The 19,459-nt window shown below is 40.7% G+C and overlaps 1 protein-coding gene and 1 long non-coding RNA gene across 2 annotated transcripts; one reads left to right on the top strand and one right to left on the bottom strand.

The window, feature by feature from the left end:
- Positions 1–661: 661 nt before the first annotated feature.
- Positions 662–10,196, bottom strand: LOC109992851 (alpha-protein kinase 1-like). The gene is made up of 13 exons (XM_029279651.2): positions 10,066–10,196; positions 8,481–8,635; positions 8,196–8,394; positions 7,481–7,540; positions 7,295–7,381; positions 7,127–7,203; positions 6,918–7,013; positions 6,721–6,825; positions 3,826–5,650; positions 3,197–3,344; positions 2,955–3,117; positions 2,278–2,464; positions 662–2,144 (listed from the first exon to the last, which is right to left on the bottom strand). Exons 1-13 carry the CDS (start codon positions 10,178–10,180, stop codon positions 1,963–1,965), a joined length of 3,399 nt encoding a protein of 1,132 aa, XP_029135484.2. The 5' UTR covers positions 10,181–10,196; the 3' UTR covers positions 662–1,962.
- LOC136177464 (uncharacterized) lies at positions 1,969–12,703 on the top strand. The gene is made up of 4 exons (XR_010665078.1): positions 1,969–2,109; positions 2,961–3,071; positions 6,687–6,856; positions 11,377–12,703. It is a non-coding gene; the product is annotated as an uncharacterized lncRNA (long non-coding RNA).
- The last annotated feature ends 6,756 nt before the right edge of the window (positions 12,704–19,459 follow it).

Raw genomic sequence — 19,459 nt, 5'->3', positions numbered from 1 at the left:
TGACCTTTTTATATTCACCTGCACAAAATCAGATATAAAATCAGAACATTTTCTTTGAATAAAAATGGGGAAAAGAGCTGACATGTAACATAGTCTGAAAGTCCCTTTTGATGTTTGCATGTCCTCAAATTATTTTCCAGTCAGATATATTTAAATGATAATAAATAAGATGACTGAAGTTAAAGTTTAAATGGAGCATATTTCGATGGAAGCCAGCTCTAAACTCGTCTCGTGACAGACACATTTGTTTTTATCAAGAGCAACCTTTACTCTCCCTTCAGTGTCACAGTGTCAGGTGATTCTTGCTGAATCCAGTTGAACCACAATCCAGTCACATGGTGAGAGGACAGTGATGAATCAAACAAACATATCAAAAACACAACAACAGGCTTTTACAGAATTTATTGCAACATAAACTCAATTTGGGCTTGAAGAGGATTAGGGCCACTGAAAAAAAGATGTTTGGGGTTATGACTTTTTTCTCAGAATTCTGAGATTAAAGTCAGATTTATCTTTTCAGCGGCCCTAATCCTCTTGCAATTCTGTAGCAAATAGTTGATTTTAATATTTTATTACTTTATTTTTTTAACATCAAACTCATTTTTCAGTCAGCTTTTACAGACACTCAACAAACCTATTTAATGCCCCACATACTTATTAATTCATTAATTTATAGAAGTTTATTGCATTCATCGACCAAACAAAGTAAAATTGAATACAAGCATAAAATCTCAAATCTTGAATGAGAAGGGGGTGAAAGAAGAATCTTAAATAATTTGCAGCTCTTCTACAAGACATTGATTCACAAAGCACATTATTTAAAAAAAAAAAAAAAAGAGCTGAAGGCCGACTCATCCACTCAAATCCCTGAAACTATTAGTTCCTAAATTACAATTCATTTTATAGCATTCAAAGAAGATCATAAAACAAATCAATTCATCCTAATCTGAATTGAATTCATAACGAACGTTATCTCGAGACACTCTACAAAGAGCAGGTAAAAGATGTTACTCTTTGTTATGTTACAACAAAAATAGGGGGGATAGGGGGTGATGCAGGAAGAAGGATCGGGACAAACAGAGGAGGGAGGGAGGAGTCGACAGCAGCAGGCCGTGCCCACCAATGATTCGATAACGCAAAACTTAATTTGATCTTCTTTTAGATCTTCTTCATAAACTAAACATTCACCTCTCTTTGGGAAACTATTTCTATTTAAAATGCATGGCTCAGAACATTTGCAGCCCTACACCCCGTCAAGATCAATCAGATCTTCCGACCAGTTGTTTTAACCACTTGATAAACTAGGATGAAGACTAGAGACCAAGCTTTTTCACCACCACTCAGTGGTAGAGTCGGTCTTCTCTCAACCAGAAAGTCGAGGGTTCGATCCCCAGCTTCCTGCAGCAACATGTCCGTTGTGTCCTTGGGCAAGACACTTAACCCCAAGTTTCTCCCACTGCTTCCTCAGTGGCGTATGAATACATGAATGGGATAATTTGATACTTTACATAGCAGCCTCTGAGTGGTGTGTTCTTGTGTCTTTAACATTTATATCTTGTTCATCTGTTTTAATTTTTTTAATTTATCTCTTTTTTTAATGATTATGACCACTTTATTTTGAGGACTGTAAACTTTTGGTGAACACTGCTTTTTTCAAAATGTGCTATATGAATAGAGTTGGATTGGATTGGAGATTAACACAGCAGGTACCATTGACTGTACATATATGGCAGGTCTAAGAAGTGTCTTTTTTCACCTAGCAGCTAAAAACACAGTTTCATGTTTCAGTTGTATATAAAGTATTGTGCATTTCAAGTCCAGCCCAAAGATTGTAGCTGGGACCATTTTGGTTAAATAGTAAACCTGGATTTTCAGGAATTTGCATGAGCAGCACGATAGTTACATTTTAAGAGCTCAAATATAAGATAAGAGTCATAGTTTCTGAGGCAGAACATGTGGCTGTCAGCCAACAGGAGGCAGCTGAAGCAGCTGACAGATGCCGTTGCACTCTGGTCCGTGTTGCTCTTCTAAGAAATACCTGAGACCTCTGGCAGCAAAGTTGGAGGGGCCTTTGGGGATCATGGTGGAGTGAATCTGGGGGTCTGTAAGGTAGGTCAGCCCTTTGCCATTGGCTGTCACCCACCCTGGAAATTAAAGCGGAAAGATAATGTATAATGATGATTGCTTAAAAAAATCCCAAATTTTTAGATGTGCTTAAAATGTTCATAATGACAAAATCAGAAGGAGTAATTTGATTTATCAGTGACGCACACACACCTTGCAGGTCCACAACAACTTCCTGACAGTCAGAAAACCGGTAGGTAAAGTGTCCAAAGGCAAGGCCATACTCGGTTGCCGGGAAACTCTGGTCCTTCTTTCCAGTGTTGTTGGTCAGTTTGACGAAGTCTCCGAGCATGTAGGGCTCCACTGTGACACAGCCCACTACCTCATTTCCATTCAGAATCTAGAACATAAAAAAAGAGGGAACTTACAATACATGTTGTTATTATTAAAGCCTGTCTGTGTATGCAAAGCATTCATTTAAATGTATCTAGATTTGATATCTATCTGCTGTTCTCCGTGTTAATCCTAATGTAGCTAATCGCTTAAAGGTCACATATTCTCCTCCTCTTCAATCAGTTTAAATAAGTCTCAGAGCTCCCCAAAACATGTGTGTGAAGTTTATTGTTCTAAATCCACTCTGGTCCTGTATTTGATCCTGCCTATACACCCCTCTATTTCAGCCCTGCTCAGAACAGGCTGTTTCTGTGTCTGTAGCTTTAAATATGTAAATGAGCTGTGTTTGACAACGCCCCTCGCTGGAAGGGCTAGGGTGTTTTCCTGCACCATACCCAATTATAATGGGGGGAAATTTCTAGCTATAAATTGGTAACTGGAGGATGTCCAAATTGCTGTAATTGTTTGTAATCTTTTATCTTTATGATTGTCCTCACCAACAGAGCTTCTGAAGGAATGAAGAAGATCTGAGCCATGACTTCCTTGTCGTAAAGACTCTTGTTGAATTCAGTCACATAGTACTGGGCTGTCATCTGTCTCTCCACATCTTTCAGGTGAAACTGGACCTCCTTTGGCTTCAAATAGTCCTTCCCCACGTAGCTAAGATCATAAACGTACACATTAAGTAACGGTAACGTCATTTGTTTAGGTTGTGCCTTTTTAATATGCATCTTATTACCTGCTTAACCTTTCTTCCTGGTGTAAAAACTGCACCCATATTGCCGTTCTCTGCTTGCCCTGCATCCCCATTGGCTCCCCGATGTAAAGGCAGGTCTCCCGGGCTGTCCACAGCCCTGTGGCTTTGGAGAACTTTAAATGAAGACCATCTAATAAGGATAACATTTAGATATTAGCAGACATTATTTTTTTAACTCCTTTAGACACAGTCAGGTTTTTCATTTTTAAATCCAGTTACATCGGAGTGTATTCGTTTAATTTTTAATCATTGACAGGATTATTGTAACTGAACCATGAGGCCAGTAAAGATGCACAGCCCTAATGTTAACATGCTGTGGTTGAGCAGCTATAAATGCACTTTTTAAGGTTTCTGCAGTTCATTTCCAATCACACAACACTGGCAGCCAGCTACTAAGCAAGATCCTGGCCCACATTCAGGAACTAATTTGAATTTAATTTCTTGCCCAAGGATACCAAGAAATGACAGGAGAAAATTTGGATCAAGTTGCCAACCCTGTTTCCGGTTGTCTATTGCTCTACCTCTTGACCACGACATAATATTAACCTCATATGCTGTCTTAGTTAAGTGTATAAAAAGCCAGGGTATCACCACTGAGAATTCAAACTTACTGTGCGCAGTTCTGTGCTTCTTGAGTTTAAATTGTATCTTGTCACTTTGCAATCGCCTCAGAAGACATTCATGGCAAACTCCAGCCAGTAGGGCTTGGTAGTCCTGCTGTGACAACAGATACTGTCTCTCAGGGACTACTCTATAGCTGGCCTCAAGGCAGCTGTAACACATGGGGTTCTTGCTCTGAGGGATATTGACTTTTTCTGGAGAAGTATCTTCACTGCTTTGGTTCCCGCTTTGATTCTCCTCCAGCCTCTCAAATGAACTCTCTGTGGAAGTTTCAGTGGATGCACACTGTTGTGGGAAAAATTGGGAATGTTTTGGGATTGGATTTGCCAAGGAATTCTTGGGCGCAGGTTTTGCAGATACAAAGTCCACTTCAGTGTCCATATTTGGGTCAATGTGTGTGCTCTCCAAAGGTCTTGGCTTGTTCGAGGCTCCGGGTTCCAATCCAGATAAGTGGTTTTTGTGATTCAGATCATCTGTGGAATCTGAGGTTTCTGAATCTAGTGTTTCCAACAGGAAGATGCTCTCATCAGACTCTTGTGACTTGCTGACTTGCCTGGTTCCAGCTTTTGGTAGGCTACGTGGCTGAGGTTTTATGATTGAGGGCGAGTTCAGGTCAATTGAGATTTTCTCCCATGACGACTGCGACCCAAAACTGTTACCGAGGGAGCTGGAGGAGGTTCTGAGAGTAAGCTGGGAGAGGGATTGCACTGCTCCTTCACCTAGTGATGAATTCAGTGGTACGCCAACATCATCAGTCATCCAATCCTCAGTCTCAAGGGTCTCTATATCAGTTTGTATCACTTTTTTATTCTCTGATTGTCTGCTACTATTTGAGGAAGTCGCAGGTATTGCAGCCGTATGAGAACTGAGACCAGAATTACAGTCCACCAAGTCTCGCTTCCCCTTTTTATCAGCAGACTGTAGCATGTTGTCATCCCTATCATCATCAAACTCCGTCGTCAGACAGCTCTTACTGCCTGCATTTGCATCGCATACAATCGCACCACTTCCTGTGTAGCTGTTGCTTGGCCTTGGAGACCCTGAACTACTTAGGGAGTAGTTCTGCCATGAAGAGCCGAGGTTATCCGTGATTTCTAAAGTGCTGCCCAGGTCAGACTTTGGAAGGGGATGAACAGCCAATGAGTTTGAACCTTTCTGTTGTGGTTCATCTTCTTTGTGTGCTACTGTTGACTCTTTGCAAGCCTCCGTGCCGCATTCTGTGTTTGGAACACCAACGGTGGTTCCCAGTGCAGTAATACATACCCTTGCCCCATCAATCTTGTCACTGGTGCCCTTACAGTTTGTGCTGGATGTCTCACACAGTGATGCGTGGTACTTTTTGAACCTCTGCATCACCTTAGCGAAACCGTCCAATGTAAAATTGACCAATGTGTCATCATTGTTTCTGTAGCTGTCGGGTATAAAAGACCCCTTGTCTGAATTTAGGAAAGGCTTCACTTCCAACAGAATCTTGACTTTAGCAACGAGGTGCATGATTTCAGCACAGAGGCCATCTTTGTCTTGAGTATCTGCCTGGCAGTAATCGTAGAAGGTCGCTAAAGCTTTTTGACAAGCTCCAGTTGCCTTCACCACAACCTCCTGAGCAGTGCCGAGCCATTTGTGAGTCACAGAGAGGGAATAGGCCGCCTTGAGGAATGTGTGGAGTTCCTGCTTGCTGGTGACCAGCTCGTCCTCTGCTTTGGTTAGCAGACCGATCTCAAACGCCTCTTTAGCCTGGAGGAGGTAAAACTGCCTTTGAGTGGCAGGGCACTGCACTGAGAAACTGAAAGACAACAAGCAGGTCCCTTGAGTGGCCTGAAGGAAAAGAGGAAAAAGTACTTTAGGTAGGTAAAATGGTAAAAGGGAAAAGTAGTCAAATGGACGCTTCCTGTCTACCTTAAGCTAGGCATACACTGTACAATTTCAGGCTAATTTAGACATAATTCAGCTCGATCATGTGTTATTAGTCGTGCGGTGTATACTGAGGCAAGACAACCAACCACACCCCCGATCAGCTGCTCCTGAACGGTGGGATGGTTTTCTGGCACACTTGAAATTTTAGTCATGCACACACTTCCACAATGAGATCAGAGCCATGATCTGATTCCCTTTGGGGCTTTTTCCCCTGATTGCCCCTGCATAAATTTATCGAAAACGTCCAGAATCACTTCAGCAATGCCTGTTCAATCTGTTTTCAAAAATAAATTAACTCAGGAAATATCTGTGGACCTCCAACTGACTGGGAATATTTGTTATGATTTAGCCGCTAGTAAATCCCATGTAGTATTTTATAGTGATGCTGAGTGTTTGTGAGAGTGTTTTTGCAGGTGTTTGTATTTGAGCTGTGCATATGAGACAACTAAAACACACATAGATCTGACTTCAACCTCCATCCGTGGGAGTTTTCTATTGAAAATTGTGAATGCTCCATCCTGATTTAACTCGTACAGTGTGAGCTCTCAGGTCGTGCCCCTCAATCGGTTTGTACGGAGTGATCACATGAATCATCAATTTTTACTAATTGATTATTTTTTTGCCTATTATATATTGTGTGTTTTATGTTCATGCTTTTAATGTATAAAAAAGTAGATTGGAATTTGACACACCGGTGATATGACTTTCACTGCTGCCACCTACTGGACAAAAGTGGAACTAAATAAGTGTATTGAGGGCTGGCAGTAAATATGGTTCATTTCTTAATTAGAACAAGAGCTGTGGAAAGAATTATAATTGATTGATGATACATATATAGTTTTTAATAACTTTCCTTTTTTTTTTTTTTTTTTTTTTTTACAACTTCTACAACAAATATGTCCAGGATTTAATGAACATTTTCTAATGCCGTTTATAGGACACCATGAGCTGTAATGAGAGGAGCAACATACCACATTGGTCAACACATAGAGTGAAGTGTATTGACTGTACACTACCGCCATCTTTGCCGCCTGGGCTGCAGAAAGAAGACGGCGACTTCTGTCTCCAAGTAAGGACTGCTCCAAACAACAGGCGGACATAGACAAGGTATTATAATCTAAATAAGATGATAACATACAAGGGAACGCAATATTTAGGCTAAACTCACCAAATCAATATCTGGATGCTTCCTAAACGTATGAAAGTCCTCATCATTCATTGACACCAATATGTTGGCTAGTATGCCAAGAGAGGTTCCAATGCCCTAAAACAATAATTCAACATGTAGAGCAGAGGTTTATAGGTGCAATTAAACAGAGGTGTGTGCATGTTTATAAGCTCCTAGTGTGGCAGAGGTTGTTGTTATGTCTGAGCTACCTTTTTGTCAGGTTGAGGAAGAGCATAGTAGCCGACGAGAGAGGCCCAGATTAGCTGTGAAGCCTCCAACCACAGGCCTTAAAATAAAAAGGTCACAAAAATTGACAAAATGTGAATGCATCAGCGGAGGAAACTTTCCCCCCCTTTCATTCAGGATAACAATCTTACCGAGCTTTTGCAAAACCATCCCCCGTACTTGAACACTAACAGCCTGCACAAGAGCCCGATCGCTTTCAGACTGGTACACCCAGCAACCTATGTGAGAAAGTAAGTATGGATTTTTAAAATTGCTTATAAGAAAACAATCAAAATGCTCATTAAAAGTCATTAAACAGTGACATCGCTGGAACGTACCTGTTGCTCCACTACTGTTAATGAGTCTGCTCAGGATGTATTCTGCCTTCTGCAGTTTGCCTGTCAGGAACATGTTTATCATGTCAACATTAATCCAGCGCTGTACAGGGAGACCTAATATCTCTCTGATTAAAATGTGTAATCATGACAAAGTATTGGCAGCATTTTCACATTACGACTTTGCCTCAATCCATTCGCCACAAAACAATGATTAGAGAGATGCATGATGTGTCACTCCTCCATTCTCGTTAGCTCTTTTTCAGACTTCTTGAGCAAAAGTGCTGTAACTAAGCTCAGCCATCATCACGTCTTTGTACCTTCATATCGATTCTGCGACATTGTAACATTACTGTCCCAGTCTGTGGGTTTACATGGCGTTTTGGCATTGCAGAAGAGGGAGCTCTACATACACACACGGTCAGCATGCACACACACAGCGCTGCTCTCCCCCGCTTGCCCTGCTGAACGCTTCTGTTACTACATCAGAAGAAGCTACAGAGGGGGGTTCACTCCCCCCCCCCCCCCCCCACCCATTACCCCTCAGTGACATTCAGTTTGAAGGGGAAACGTCACAGTGGTGTAAATATCACAGCTTGAAACAGCAGACTGAATAGGGCTAATAATTCTACATGAGTGGATCCACATAAAAACTATGAAATCAACAGAGTATCATCCGCACATGTTTCACACAACCACTCCCTTTACCACGCCATACCAGAGTTAAGGTAGACTCTGGCCTGTCGTATAACCAGCTGGGGGGCCACAGGGGTGTCGGGATGCTGTCTGTGGAGCAGCTTGGTGATCCTCAGCAGCCGGCTGGACTCATCTGTCCAGTACAGGAAGCGGTCGACTAAAAAGACGACCGCCAGTGCCATGCATGCCTCCTGAGCCACAATGGAAGCCAATAAAAGAGCCTGGCAACACATTAAACACAGTCAGCAAACGTATTGTCTTTGTTTAAAATCACATGGAAACTGTAAATAAATGAAGTGATTATCACCAGTAGCTTAGATAGGTGCTTGCTGATGAGGTCGTTGAGGTTGGTCTTGTCATTTGCAAGCACAGACTGTTTGTATTGCCACTTCTCGGGCACAAAGGGCCACTTCATCTCTATCGCCTCCTGCAGGAGAGAGGCCAGTTCTGCACACAGCGAGTCTGTAAAAAAAACAACAGAGAAATCTCATGAATCCAGTAACAGTATATGTAAGTGCAAAGTTGAATGTTGAAATCAGGAGTTTAAAAAAAGGGAATATAATGTCAATATTTTTTTTTATGACACTATGAAGACAAAGACCAAATACAAACACAAGACAATACACTACATTACAATCTTTAACTTTGGGTGACTTCAAGGTGGAGGCAACAAAAAAATATTGCAAAATCTTGAGATCAGAGCTCTAGATCATTGGTTCCCAACCTGGGGTCCGGGCCCATCTAGAGCAGTGGTTTTCAACTGGTCCAGCCTCAGGACCCACCACCAACTCCTTCATGAAAATCGTGACCCAAATTTTGCATATTTATTTCAACCCATCAGTTTTATTGAATGAAAAATAATGCAGTTTGGACCTCAGATGGTACGAAACATGTGACAAAATCAAGAAAAGGAGCAAAACCAGCATGTTTTAAGAGCGCTTCATAGATTCTTGACACTTTTCTTTCCAGACAAAGTTCGAGACCCACTTTTGGGTCCCGACCCACCAGTTGAGAACCACGGATTCAGGGGGTCGTGAGGCTGCTTCTCTGAGGTTACATTTTTAAGGTCTGTCGATAAGACTGTGTAAAAAAATACCAAAAAACATGTTTCCTCTCTCAAAAATATCTGTAATTCACTCTATTGTGAAATCAATCAAAATGTAAGTTTATGTTTATTTTTGATATCAATTTCTGGGCGCTTCAAGGCAAAAGGTACTTATGGAATACATTTCCTACTTACTTAAATCAAACCGGAGTTGCCACATTTGCTAAAGTTGTTTGTTTATGTAAGTATGTGTAGGCATTTGTGTTGGCTGTTGAAACTTTTTGACAACCAAATGTAACACAGATTAGCTCTTTCTGGAAGCCTGCTCTCCATATATTTTACATATATTTTATATCAAAGGCCTTTTCAGGGACAGTCAGTGGATTTGCATGAGCTCTAAATGCTGTGGTGTAGTACATTAATTTGGAACATTGTTGTTTAGTTCTCCATGTAAACTGCATCTGTCCTGCCAAATAAACCAGAGATAAAAGATAGTTGGAATGGGACTCACTTCCCAATTTAGTTTGAGTAGTTTTTGACAGCATGAGGTAATCTTTTATCAAGCAGTTACTCAAGTGTTAGGAGGAAATGATTCACGTCTTACACAAGTCAAAACAGAAAACTGTTAGTTCATCAGAGATGTGTTTGAGTTTATAGGAGGGCTTAGAACTACCTTCTCAGCCGGGTTTTCTAAAAAGCATGAGCTAAAAATAGGAAATAAATCCCCCTTTCAAAATCGTTCCAACTCCTGGTAATTCCAGCCCCAAATCTTCTCCCCCAAATCCCAATCTGACTTCATCTCCTGCTGCAACGAAATGTTACCGAACAGCCCCATCTTGTGTCTGACCTCTGCAGCTGCAGTAGTTCAGCCTCTCGGCCTCTGTGGGCTGGTTGGACCGCTGGACTTGAACTGCTGCTCTGAGACATTCTTCCAGTAAATCGCACACCTCCTGGCTGTCCATGTTGGGAAAGTGAAGGATCTCCCCCCTTGTGTATGTTTTTGGAGTGATTCAAGCTGGGGAATCCTGCATGGGGGAAAGACCAGGTTGGTGTTGAGAAAGAATTGCACCATCAGGTGTCTATGTACGTTTCAGAAAAAAGGAAGATTAAACAAATATAATAAAATGAATATCTGTTTTATGGACAGATCATCTTTGCTGAGTGATGAGTCTGTTTGACCAGGGCTAATGTAACTGTTCATTGTGTTTCTTTAAGAGTCTTTCTACATTTTAACCAATTATTTTGTTCATGCCTTTACTTTTATTTATCAAATCAGAATACCTACATATGTATGTGGTACAGCCAGTTTTAAGACCATTTTGAAATTGTTTTGAAAGTTCTTTAGTAAAGGTTTAAGAGCTTAGTTTCACTTTGAAAATAACTTACCAAACAAAGTGACAGGAAATTAAAAAAAACAATCATGGAGTAGACTATGATAACGCTGAAGCCATTTAACACTACACATTTATGTTAAACCACACAGAAAGTGTAGCCTACCTAATATCATTTTGCAATTAAAATTTGAATCAGAGATGTCAGTGACTGGGAGAAGAAGTCATTTAGACACGTTTCCAATAATTCTTTAACTTTCAGTTTGACGTTGACCCGAAAAGATTCTTTTTGCCAAATTGTTAGATTCATCAAACATAATTTTAATATCTAGAAATAAAAAATCCCGTACCGTGTCTTCAAGTTCCCCTTATCTTCCTGGTAGGGGAGGACTCCGTACAATGTTGCCTTCAAAGGCAGTCGGAAATCGCGCCATTTCAATTTGACATGAGGCGCTTGAATGACAAATCCTAGCATTAAATACGATCAAAGATGTTGATGTCTTTGCCAAAGATAAATCCTTCTGCACAACAAGTCTTAGCTTTTGTGAAAGTGTATACCAGGTGAATCAAATATGCTTTTACAGTTTTCATAAAGTTCCTAAAATGTTAATGATCTTGTTTTGATTCAGAGTGAGTAAAAAAAGGGAATTATTAGTCCAACATTGTATTATTATTTTTTATTTAACCTTGTTTAGTTTTTAGAATCCTACCATTTTTATTTCATGCAAAAGAAAACAAGCCTATATAATATTTTTTTTGAATTTTGTTTTATTCTGCATTTTTGTGAGGATTTAAAAAGAACAGCGTGTTTTTCATTTGTCACTTAGCCCTTCTTCATCCGCCGTGACCTGAATGCATCATGTGACGTCACGAAGGGGGCAAGACCTCATCCTGCAGCAACAGGTATGTGCAATGTATGAACATGTGTCAAATAACGGAGGTTGCAAGAACCAGAACAACGATGCAGCGTTTACAGTCTCTACTTAAAACGAGTAACACATGAAACATTTGATGAAAAAATGCATAATTTCCCAGTTATCTACTCATATAGTAACAAATACATTTAAATGAATCAATGCATCATTTCCAGTGTATCACTGCAGCGGCTGCCTGCTTCATTTTTAATGAAATAAAACAAAATAAGTAATTCAGCCCAAAGCATCTGAACACATGCAGGAATGTTTACAATTCTTAAGTTCATGAGGTGTCTTTGAAGGCATCTTTTAACTGGAAGTGCACAGAGTAGAAAGAAGTTATTTAGATTGGCATGTCGCATCGATGTCGCAGAGCAGCCAACATAATGACTGATTGTTGTGGTGCGTGATGGTGCGTAGCAGCTCGTACACATCCAGCATGTGCACAGGCTGTGGTGTTGCTGTGATACTACCAACAGGCGGGACTGTGGCTCCGCAGTGTGTGTGTGTGTGTGTGTGTGTGTGTGTGTGTGTGTGTGTGTGCGAGCTGCACAGCTGGAACCCGAGCAGAAAGCTGGTACGCGGTCCAGCTGCGACCAGATGACTGCAACACCAACACACACATCTCCTCCACAACTTGCTGCATAAAGTGCGCCAGGAGGGGGACTTGTTGGGTTAATGTGCCGTGAAGAAAAAAAAAACCCGCATAGCTCAGTCAGAGGAGCGTCTGCAGCAACTCTGAAGAAGGATCCGAGCGTCTCCTGATGAGTGCCTCTCTCTTGACCTGGTGTCCCTGCTTCGTCGCCTTCACACGCGTTTTGAGTTCCTGCTTGTGATGTAACGTTTTTTCATCTCAGTGCTCACTCTACAACTGTTATCACTGAAGCCTCCTCTAGAAGAGTATGGGACCCTTCAAACTCTAAAGGTAAGAAATGTGCCGTAACTTGCACGTTCGTCCGACAGTGAATGCGCTTTTGGATGGTCTATTTGTTTCTTTTCTTTTATTTTGCGCATGTTGGGGTTTCAAATGATTCGTCTTCCCACACTTAACATGGAGAGGAAACTGCCACAGTGAAATGTTCTGTGTGTAGTCACTACATGATCAGTAAATATCTGTATGAATGTTAACCATTGTTGTGCAACAGTAGACAAGATCACGCATGAACTTGTATTATTGCACCAACAAACCGCAGCATGCAGCTGAAGTAGTTCATGTTGACACTCATTAGGGACAATTTTGTGTTGGGGGGGGGGGGGGGGGGGGGGTGCTCACAGCTGTAATCCTGACTTCTGGAAGACATGGGTTGCGTCTCTCAGATACCTACAGGTTGAACTAATGGAATGAACAGGCCTGTATGGAGACATGTTTTAAAGCAGAGGATTGGAAGTGGAGGGTAGGAGCGCCTATTCATAAATTAGATTGCGGGAGAGGAAAGCTATTTATCCTGCTTTCAAGAATGTGAGAATGATGGTAAACAAAAAAAAGCCTGTTGCAAAGTAAGGGCATCTTGGAAGAATAGGGAATGAGGGAAGATGCTGAAGCCACATTTGAACCAATTTGCAATATAGATTTTGTGGCTGAGGGATCTAATGGCAAAGACTTCAGGCTGTTCTGCTAATCACCAAGCAACACCTGCATTCATTTTCTTCCCACGTGACCATTTTTATCTGACTAAACTCAAATGCTCTGTAAAAATCCCATTCATTATCTCCATTTGATTATTGGCCATAATGTCATAACCATCCAAGGTAGACTTACCACCAGCGACCTGAGTGTGAAATGATGGTATATGCTCCTGTAGAAGACAGACAATATCAACCTCCTTTTAAGAGAAACATGGTTTATTCGTGATCTTGGGTTTAAAAAACCAAAACTACACAGTTTCTGATTGGTTACCATGGAAATGTTTACCGTCTGAGTAAACTTAAGCTACATAGATAAGCTAAGTGACTTTCTATGGGACTTAGCTGTCATATATACATGTTGATTTACCCTCCTATGTGGCACCAAGGGGCCTGCAATGAAGCCAATGCAGAATTGCAAAAAAAAAAAACTGCAGTTCCTCGCGTGTCCACTTTAAGCTAGCTGCAAAAGCTAAGGAATCCCCATCAGGTCCCATTATACTTGTTTTTTGCAGCATAAATAAACATGTTTATAGCCTGGTTCAAAGTTTTGGTCTCAACAGCTCATTTCTTTGTCGGTAAAGTCTGAGGGGGTCATTTTTGATTATATTACAGCGAAGAGTTTTTGCATTAATTTGGATTTTTAGGGGCATGGCTGAGCTGACTGACAGGTGTGTGCATTGTTCAACGGAGCAGTTTGACTGGATGCTAACATCAGAGGAAAACGACCACTGCATGTATTTGATGAATGTTGATGAGCACTGAAGGTCACATATCTCGTCTCATTGTGAGACAGAATTGGCTGCTTAATGAAACAAGCAAGAGGTCAGACGTACTTTGACCACTTAGTTTTTGTTCAATCAGCCCCCTCATTACCTGTCCTTTTTATACCGACTGGAGCTGTCTGTCTACAATGATTCAAGGTGATTTTTTTCCTCCGAGCAGCAAGGATTATAGAAGGCATCTCTGAATGCCGGGGGCTGCTGATTATTTGCTCTACTGCGTCTTTACCAACTCCCCCCCCCACCGCCTTATCCACCCATGTTTTTTGGCATACTAGCAGTGGGATTTGACTTTGTAAGCTGTGACTGGCTGCCTGTCTGGACGTATTTTTGCAGCCCATCTTAGCCTTGTGGGAGGCAGAAACTTCTCTTCTCTTCACTGTTTTCAGTGAGCTTACTGTTGCTGATTAACTGCTCTGTTTTGAATATCAGACAGGTTCGCTTTGTGCCCACTCGGCATATGATTCAGAGGATGCAAATAAGGCAGCTGTCAACATCAGCCGTCATGCTCATGTGCCCACAAAGACTAATCCGTCAACAATCAATAAAACAATTAGTCCAAAGTCCCTTTTAGAAGATTGGCAGCTTGTTTGATCGCCCATGGCTTCTGAGATCTTACGCTCCTGACAAAGTCAAGTGGTGCTTGACTTGGAAAAGATAAAAAAAAGAAAAAAGGAGGATTTCAAGGACTCAGGAACAGTGGTTAAAATCAAGTAGGAGACATTTGTAAAAGAAAAAGAAAAAGGCTCTGCATCTCTGTTTCTCCTTCCTCTCCTCCGCTGCCGCAGTGCAATTACTTTAGGCCTCTGGAGCGGCCACCCTTGATATTTAGCGTCACCTCCTCCACCTCCACCTGCAGCAGTGATGCACTTATCAGTGAAGCCAGCCATAATTGGGTCTATTGTGCAGGGCATGCTGCTTTATGCCAAAAGCCCAACAGCAAAAGACTAAATAAAAAAAAACCCTCTAGATTGAGAAGGAGGAGAGGAAGCAATAAAACGAAGGTTGAACAAAGTGAGGAAGCGAGAACTCAAAACTCGGCAATTACAGAGAGGCCTGCTCTGCCGGAAACGCGTTCTGGATGTTGGCCATCACTGCAGTGAATGCTTGAATGCACTTGTTGTCTCCGTTCACTGCTTTCCCTTTAACACTTTGATTAGCGAATCCCATTTATTCCTGCACACTCCCTTTACTATACTCCTCATTAGCATAGATAACCTTTCCATTTTTACATGCTAAATCCGTTACAAGCCAAGCATGTTCATTAATTTAAAGCTCCTGTCAGCATTTTTTAGCAAATTAAGAAACGGACTGAAATTAATACTGATGCCTCTGTTTTAACAACAAAAGCCAACCAGAGCAGTTACGACAAGTTTGACTATTTCTACAGTTATTTTTATTGCCTGTAAGAGCTGCGATGGGGTAGGTATCAGACGAGGCGGGTTTACAGCTCAGAGAATGAAGAAGCAGCTTTTTTTCTAAATTCCTCAGCAAAAAAACAAAATGAGCTGAGCGATACATTTGACCATCGAAAGGAGGAGGAGAATTTTCATCACAGAACAACTACCTGCTCGTGTACAGGATAAAATCAACAATAAGTGTGGCTTACTGCTTTTCCCCACAGGGGGTGCCAAAGTAGACTGAAACCAAAAGTTCCTCACAGGAGCTTTAAACTGCGGAGTAATTTCTCAATGAAAAAAACACATAACAATCTACATGATGTATTGATTTAAGCATCAGAAGAGAGAATTTAAAGACAATGCCTAGAGTGTGGAAACAGTCTGAAAACCACTAACGTTAAGAGACAGTGATGATTTATCTTTAATAAAAAATGATCTGTCATATTAAAATGTATTCTTCTTTTTAAAAGGTTTCATTTAATGTTCAGGGTTGCTGTACACTTTTTAGAATTAAAACTTAAGACCTTTTAAACCTCAAAGAAAAATGGATACCATTTTTTTACTCCAGTGCTTCAGACTTTATGTGAGACAATTGTGCTCAAACCTTTACAAACCATTAAAAAAAGAGAAACATTTTAATTATAAGCACTAGTGACTGGACTATTATTGCAATTTCTCACAGATTCACCAGGGTGTTTATCTTAGTCAGTTAGCTTGATGCTAATGTAAGAGTGAAAATGGGATATGCAAATAAGTTAGAAACATATGTTTATTATGTTCTTTCTCTATGCAGACATAACTTTAGTATGTTCTTAAATGATTGCTATAATGTTGGTTACAAGTGTTTACAGTAATGTTAATATCCTGTTATTATGTAGGCCACCTAGTGGGCGCTGTTCAGGCAGGAGTGAGCTGTGTAGTGAGGGGAGAGAAAGAGAAGAAGAAGGGAGGTTGTGAAATGTACCGTGTGTCGGAGAAGCTGACTAAAGTTATGAGAAAGACCCAGAACGTGTTTGGACTGATTTATTCCTTCACATACACCCACCTCGCTTACACTAACACAGAATGGAAATAGCTTTAAACGTGGATTAGCATAACGATCGTGGTTAAACTTTGAACTTAAAAAATTATCTTTTGTTGTTCAGCAAATGGTTGTTTCGGAAGTAAAGAGTTGGTAATGTTACCATCTGCAGTTGTGTAATCAGTTAAAAATATCTGGCCTGCAAGCTGAATGAATGTAGCCCAAATGATCAGCAAACCAAGAAGGCGTGCAACGACACCTGCCACTCCTTTACACTTCTGAAGTATAAGGAAGAGGATGCTACAGTGCTTGCTTTATTCAGACAATCCACATGGGTACCCTCTATACTAGTTACAGCTGTGGTAGCCCCCTAAATCATGTGCTTTTATTTAGCACATAATTGGACCATCATTTATAAATGAATATCATCTGTAGTGAAGAGGGCTTGAAAGTAGTGATTAATGCCATGAACCCATCAGAATAAATTAATACTGAAGTCATGAATCAACTCAGAACAACAAAGAAGTTGGTATTGGTGCCTGTTGGTACAGAAAGTAGTGTCCAAGTATATGGCTAACTAGGCGATAGGAAGAAATGAGTGAGTACGAGATTTTAGATACTCTCAATGAAATGTTGTCTCTTGTTCTATAAAAGAGTACTACAGCCACCATGTACAGAGGCTGTAGAACTCCAAGTGGGTGGCCCAGGTTTGAATCCCACATGTGGCCACTTTACAGTATGCCATTCCTCTGACACTTTTTCCCGCAGATCTCTGATGTAAAGTAAATGACAAAGCTCTGATTTTGTGTCATAGTTTGATTTGATTAAAACATTTTTCAGACATTGTTTTTTTAAGCTGGCCCTCAATTCTTGCGATGGAAGAAGTCAAAGAAGTCAAGCGGATCCTGGACACACACCGATGATGTTGTTGAAGAAGCTGAAACAGAAAATCCAAAAATCTAATAATTTGGAAAGTGAAATTTGTTACATGTACATAACACTGTACACCTTATTGAGGAAGTGGACGTTAGCTCAGGTTTCAGAAGTGAAGCCAATGCTTTACTCGATTAAATAAAAACCTGCATTCTTTTAATGGCCAGCAGCGGGAGACTCCATTTGCAATCTAATTGTATGAAACCAGGAGGGAACATTAGCCTACTTCTCATTTGATATATCGACTTAATGAACATTTTTCTAATGAGTCTGTGGTCTCAATCTCTATTCAGGGTTTATTCAATACAGCATGATGTTCATTTTGTAAATTATGGTTCCATTTACTGAGTTGAGTTTCCGCTTGAGGCTGGCTCCAGGAGCCCCGGAAGTCGCAGACACTCAACAGGCTAAAAAGCTGTTTTTAAAGCATAGATTAACATGTTGACAGCCTGGTACAAAAAAATTAAATGGGTCTGAATAGTTATTGTCCTCACTGGCACACGCTGTCCGGGGATGAATTTATCTTAAAACGTCTCTGTTTTGATTTTGAAAATGAAACGTGTTATCTATAGTTAGGTGCTTAGCTGACATGATTGACAGGTGGGCGAGATGTAGCTGTTTGTCAAGAGGCTTACAACCCGCCTCAGCTCTCAGCCTGTCGTTAGGTTGACTGAAAGTTAGGCTGAGACAGGATTTCCAACATGGCGGCTGCTGCTGATGAGCACAGCACTCCTTATCATTGCAGCGGATTATTTACTCATTTTCTAGTTGTACATTCCGCCTGAGCACATAGGTTGGTTGTGCTATAGGGTATCCTGTTGGACGTTTGTATTGAAAATAAATGTAATGAACTGAATGTAATGTTCTGGAATTGAATTTCTCACAATCCGACTTCAGTGTGTGTTATTTCAGGGATCAGAGCACCTGATTATTACACAGCCTGTATACATGAATTACTTTATTTGTATAGCACTTTTCTATACAAGTAACAAAGTGCTTTACAACAGAAAATAAAAGCAGAGAGACAAAGCAACAGGCAGAGAGTAAACAAGCAGACAACAAAATCAGACTAATAAAATAAAAATAAGAACAGTTAACGAAATCAGCATTTTGAAAGTAAAAGCATGTCTTGAGTAGGGATGTAAAAAAGGGACTGAATCTGCAAGTCTGATCTCCTCTGGCAGGCTGTTCCAAAGTTTGGGGGCTCTAACAGCAAAGGCCCTGTCCCCTTTAGATTTTAGCCTGGACTTTGGAACAGCCAGTAGGGCTCTGCCAGCGGATTTCAGACTGCATATTGGTTCATAAGGGGTTAAAAGCTCAGAAATATAAGGAGGGCCAGCCCATGTTGTGCCTTAAAAGTAATTAAAATAATCTTAAAATCAATTCTAAAATAAACAGGGAGCCAGTGAAGGGATGCTGAAATTGACGTTATATGGACACATTTGTTTGTTCTTGTTGAAAGCCGGGCTGCTGCATTTTGGATAGTTTGAAGGTGGTGGATTGATTTTTTTACTTAGACAGGTGTATAATGAATTACAGTAATCAAGCCTGGAGGAAATGAAGGTGTGTATGAGTTTCTCCAGATCTTTTTGCGACAGGGATTTGACCTTAGCCTTATTTCTGATCTGGTAAAAACAGGACTGTAAAACTTTCTTCACTTGCGGCTCAAAACACAAGTCCTGGTCAAAAACAACCCCAAGGTTTCTGGTTGAGGGCTTCACATAATGGGTTAGTTCTCCTAGGTGTGCAGTAATTTGATTTCTTTTTGATGGGGGACCAATTACTATGACTTCTGATTTTGCGTCGTTGAGTTGTAGAAAGTTGTCCGATATCCATGATTTTATTTCTGAAAGGCACTTGAGGAGAGTAGTTGTATTTGAATGGTCACCAGGTGTAATCGGGAGGTAAAGTTGTGTGTCATCGGCATAACAGGGAAAGTTGACATTATATTTACGGATGATGTCACCAAGAGGGAGCATGTAAATTATATATGTTCAGAAACACTGTATAAGTGGATTTTTCATAATATGTCCCCTTTACAAATGTCAGAAATCAACATTACACCATAAACAAACAAAAAAAAAAAATTTGACCAAAGACTGTGTCCGAAATGACTACTCACTATATTTTGCACTACATAGTGAGTAGGGACTAGGGAATGAGTGTGATTTCAGACACAGCCTACGACCTCAACACTCATCAATATGTGTAATCTTTTTTTCTACACAGAGACAAGG

This window comes from Labrus bergylta, chromosome 22 (assembly GCF_963930695.1).
Source record: "Labrus bergylta chromosome 22, fLabBer1.1, whole genome shotgun sequence".
Lineage (NCBI taxonomy): Eukaryota > Metazoa > Chordata > Actinopteri > Labriformes > Labridae > Labrus > Labrus bergylta.
The sequence above is the reverse complement of the archived record's forward strand: the minus strand, read 5'-3'. Positions and strand labels throughout refer to the sequence as shown.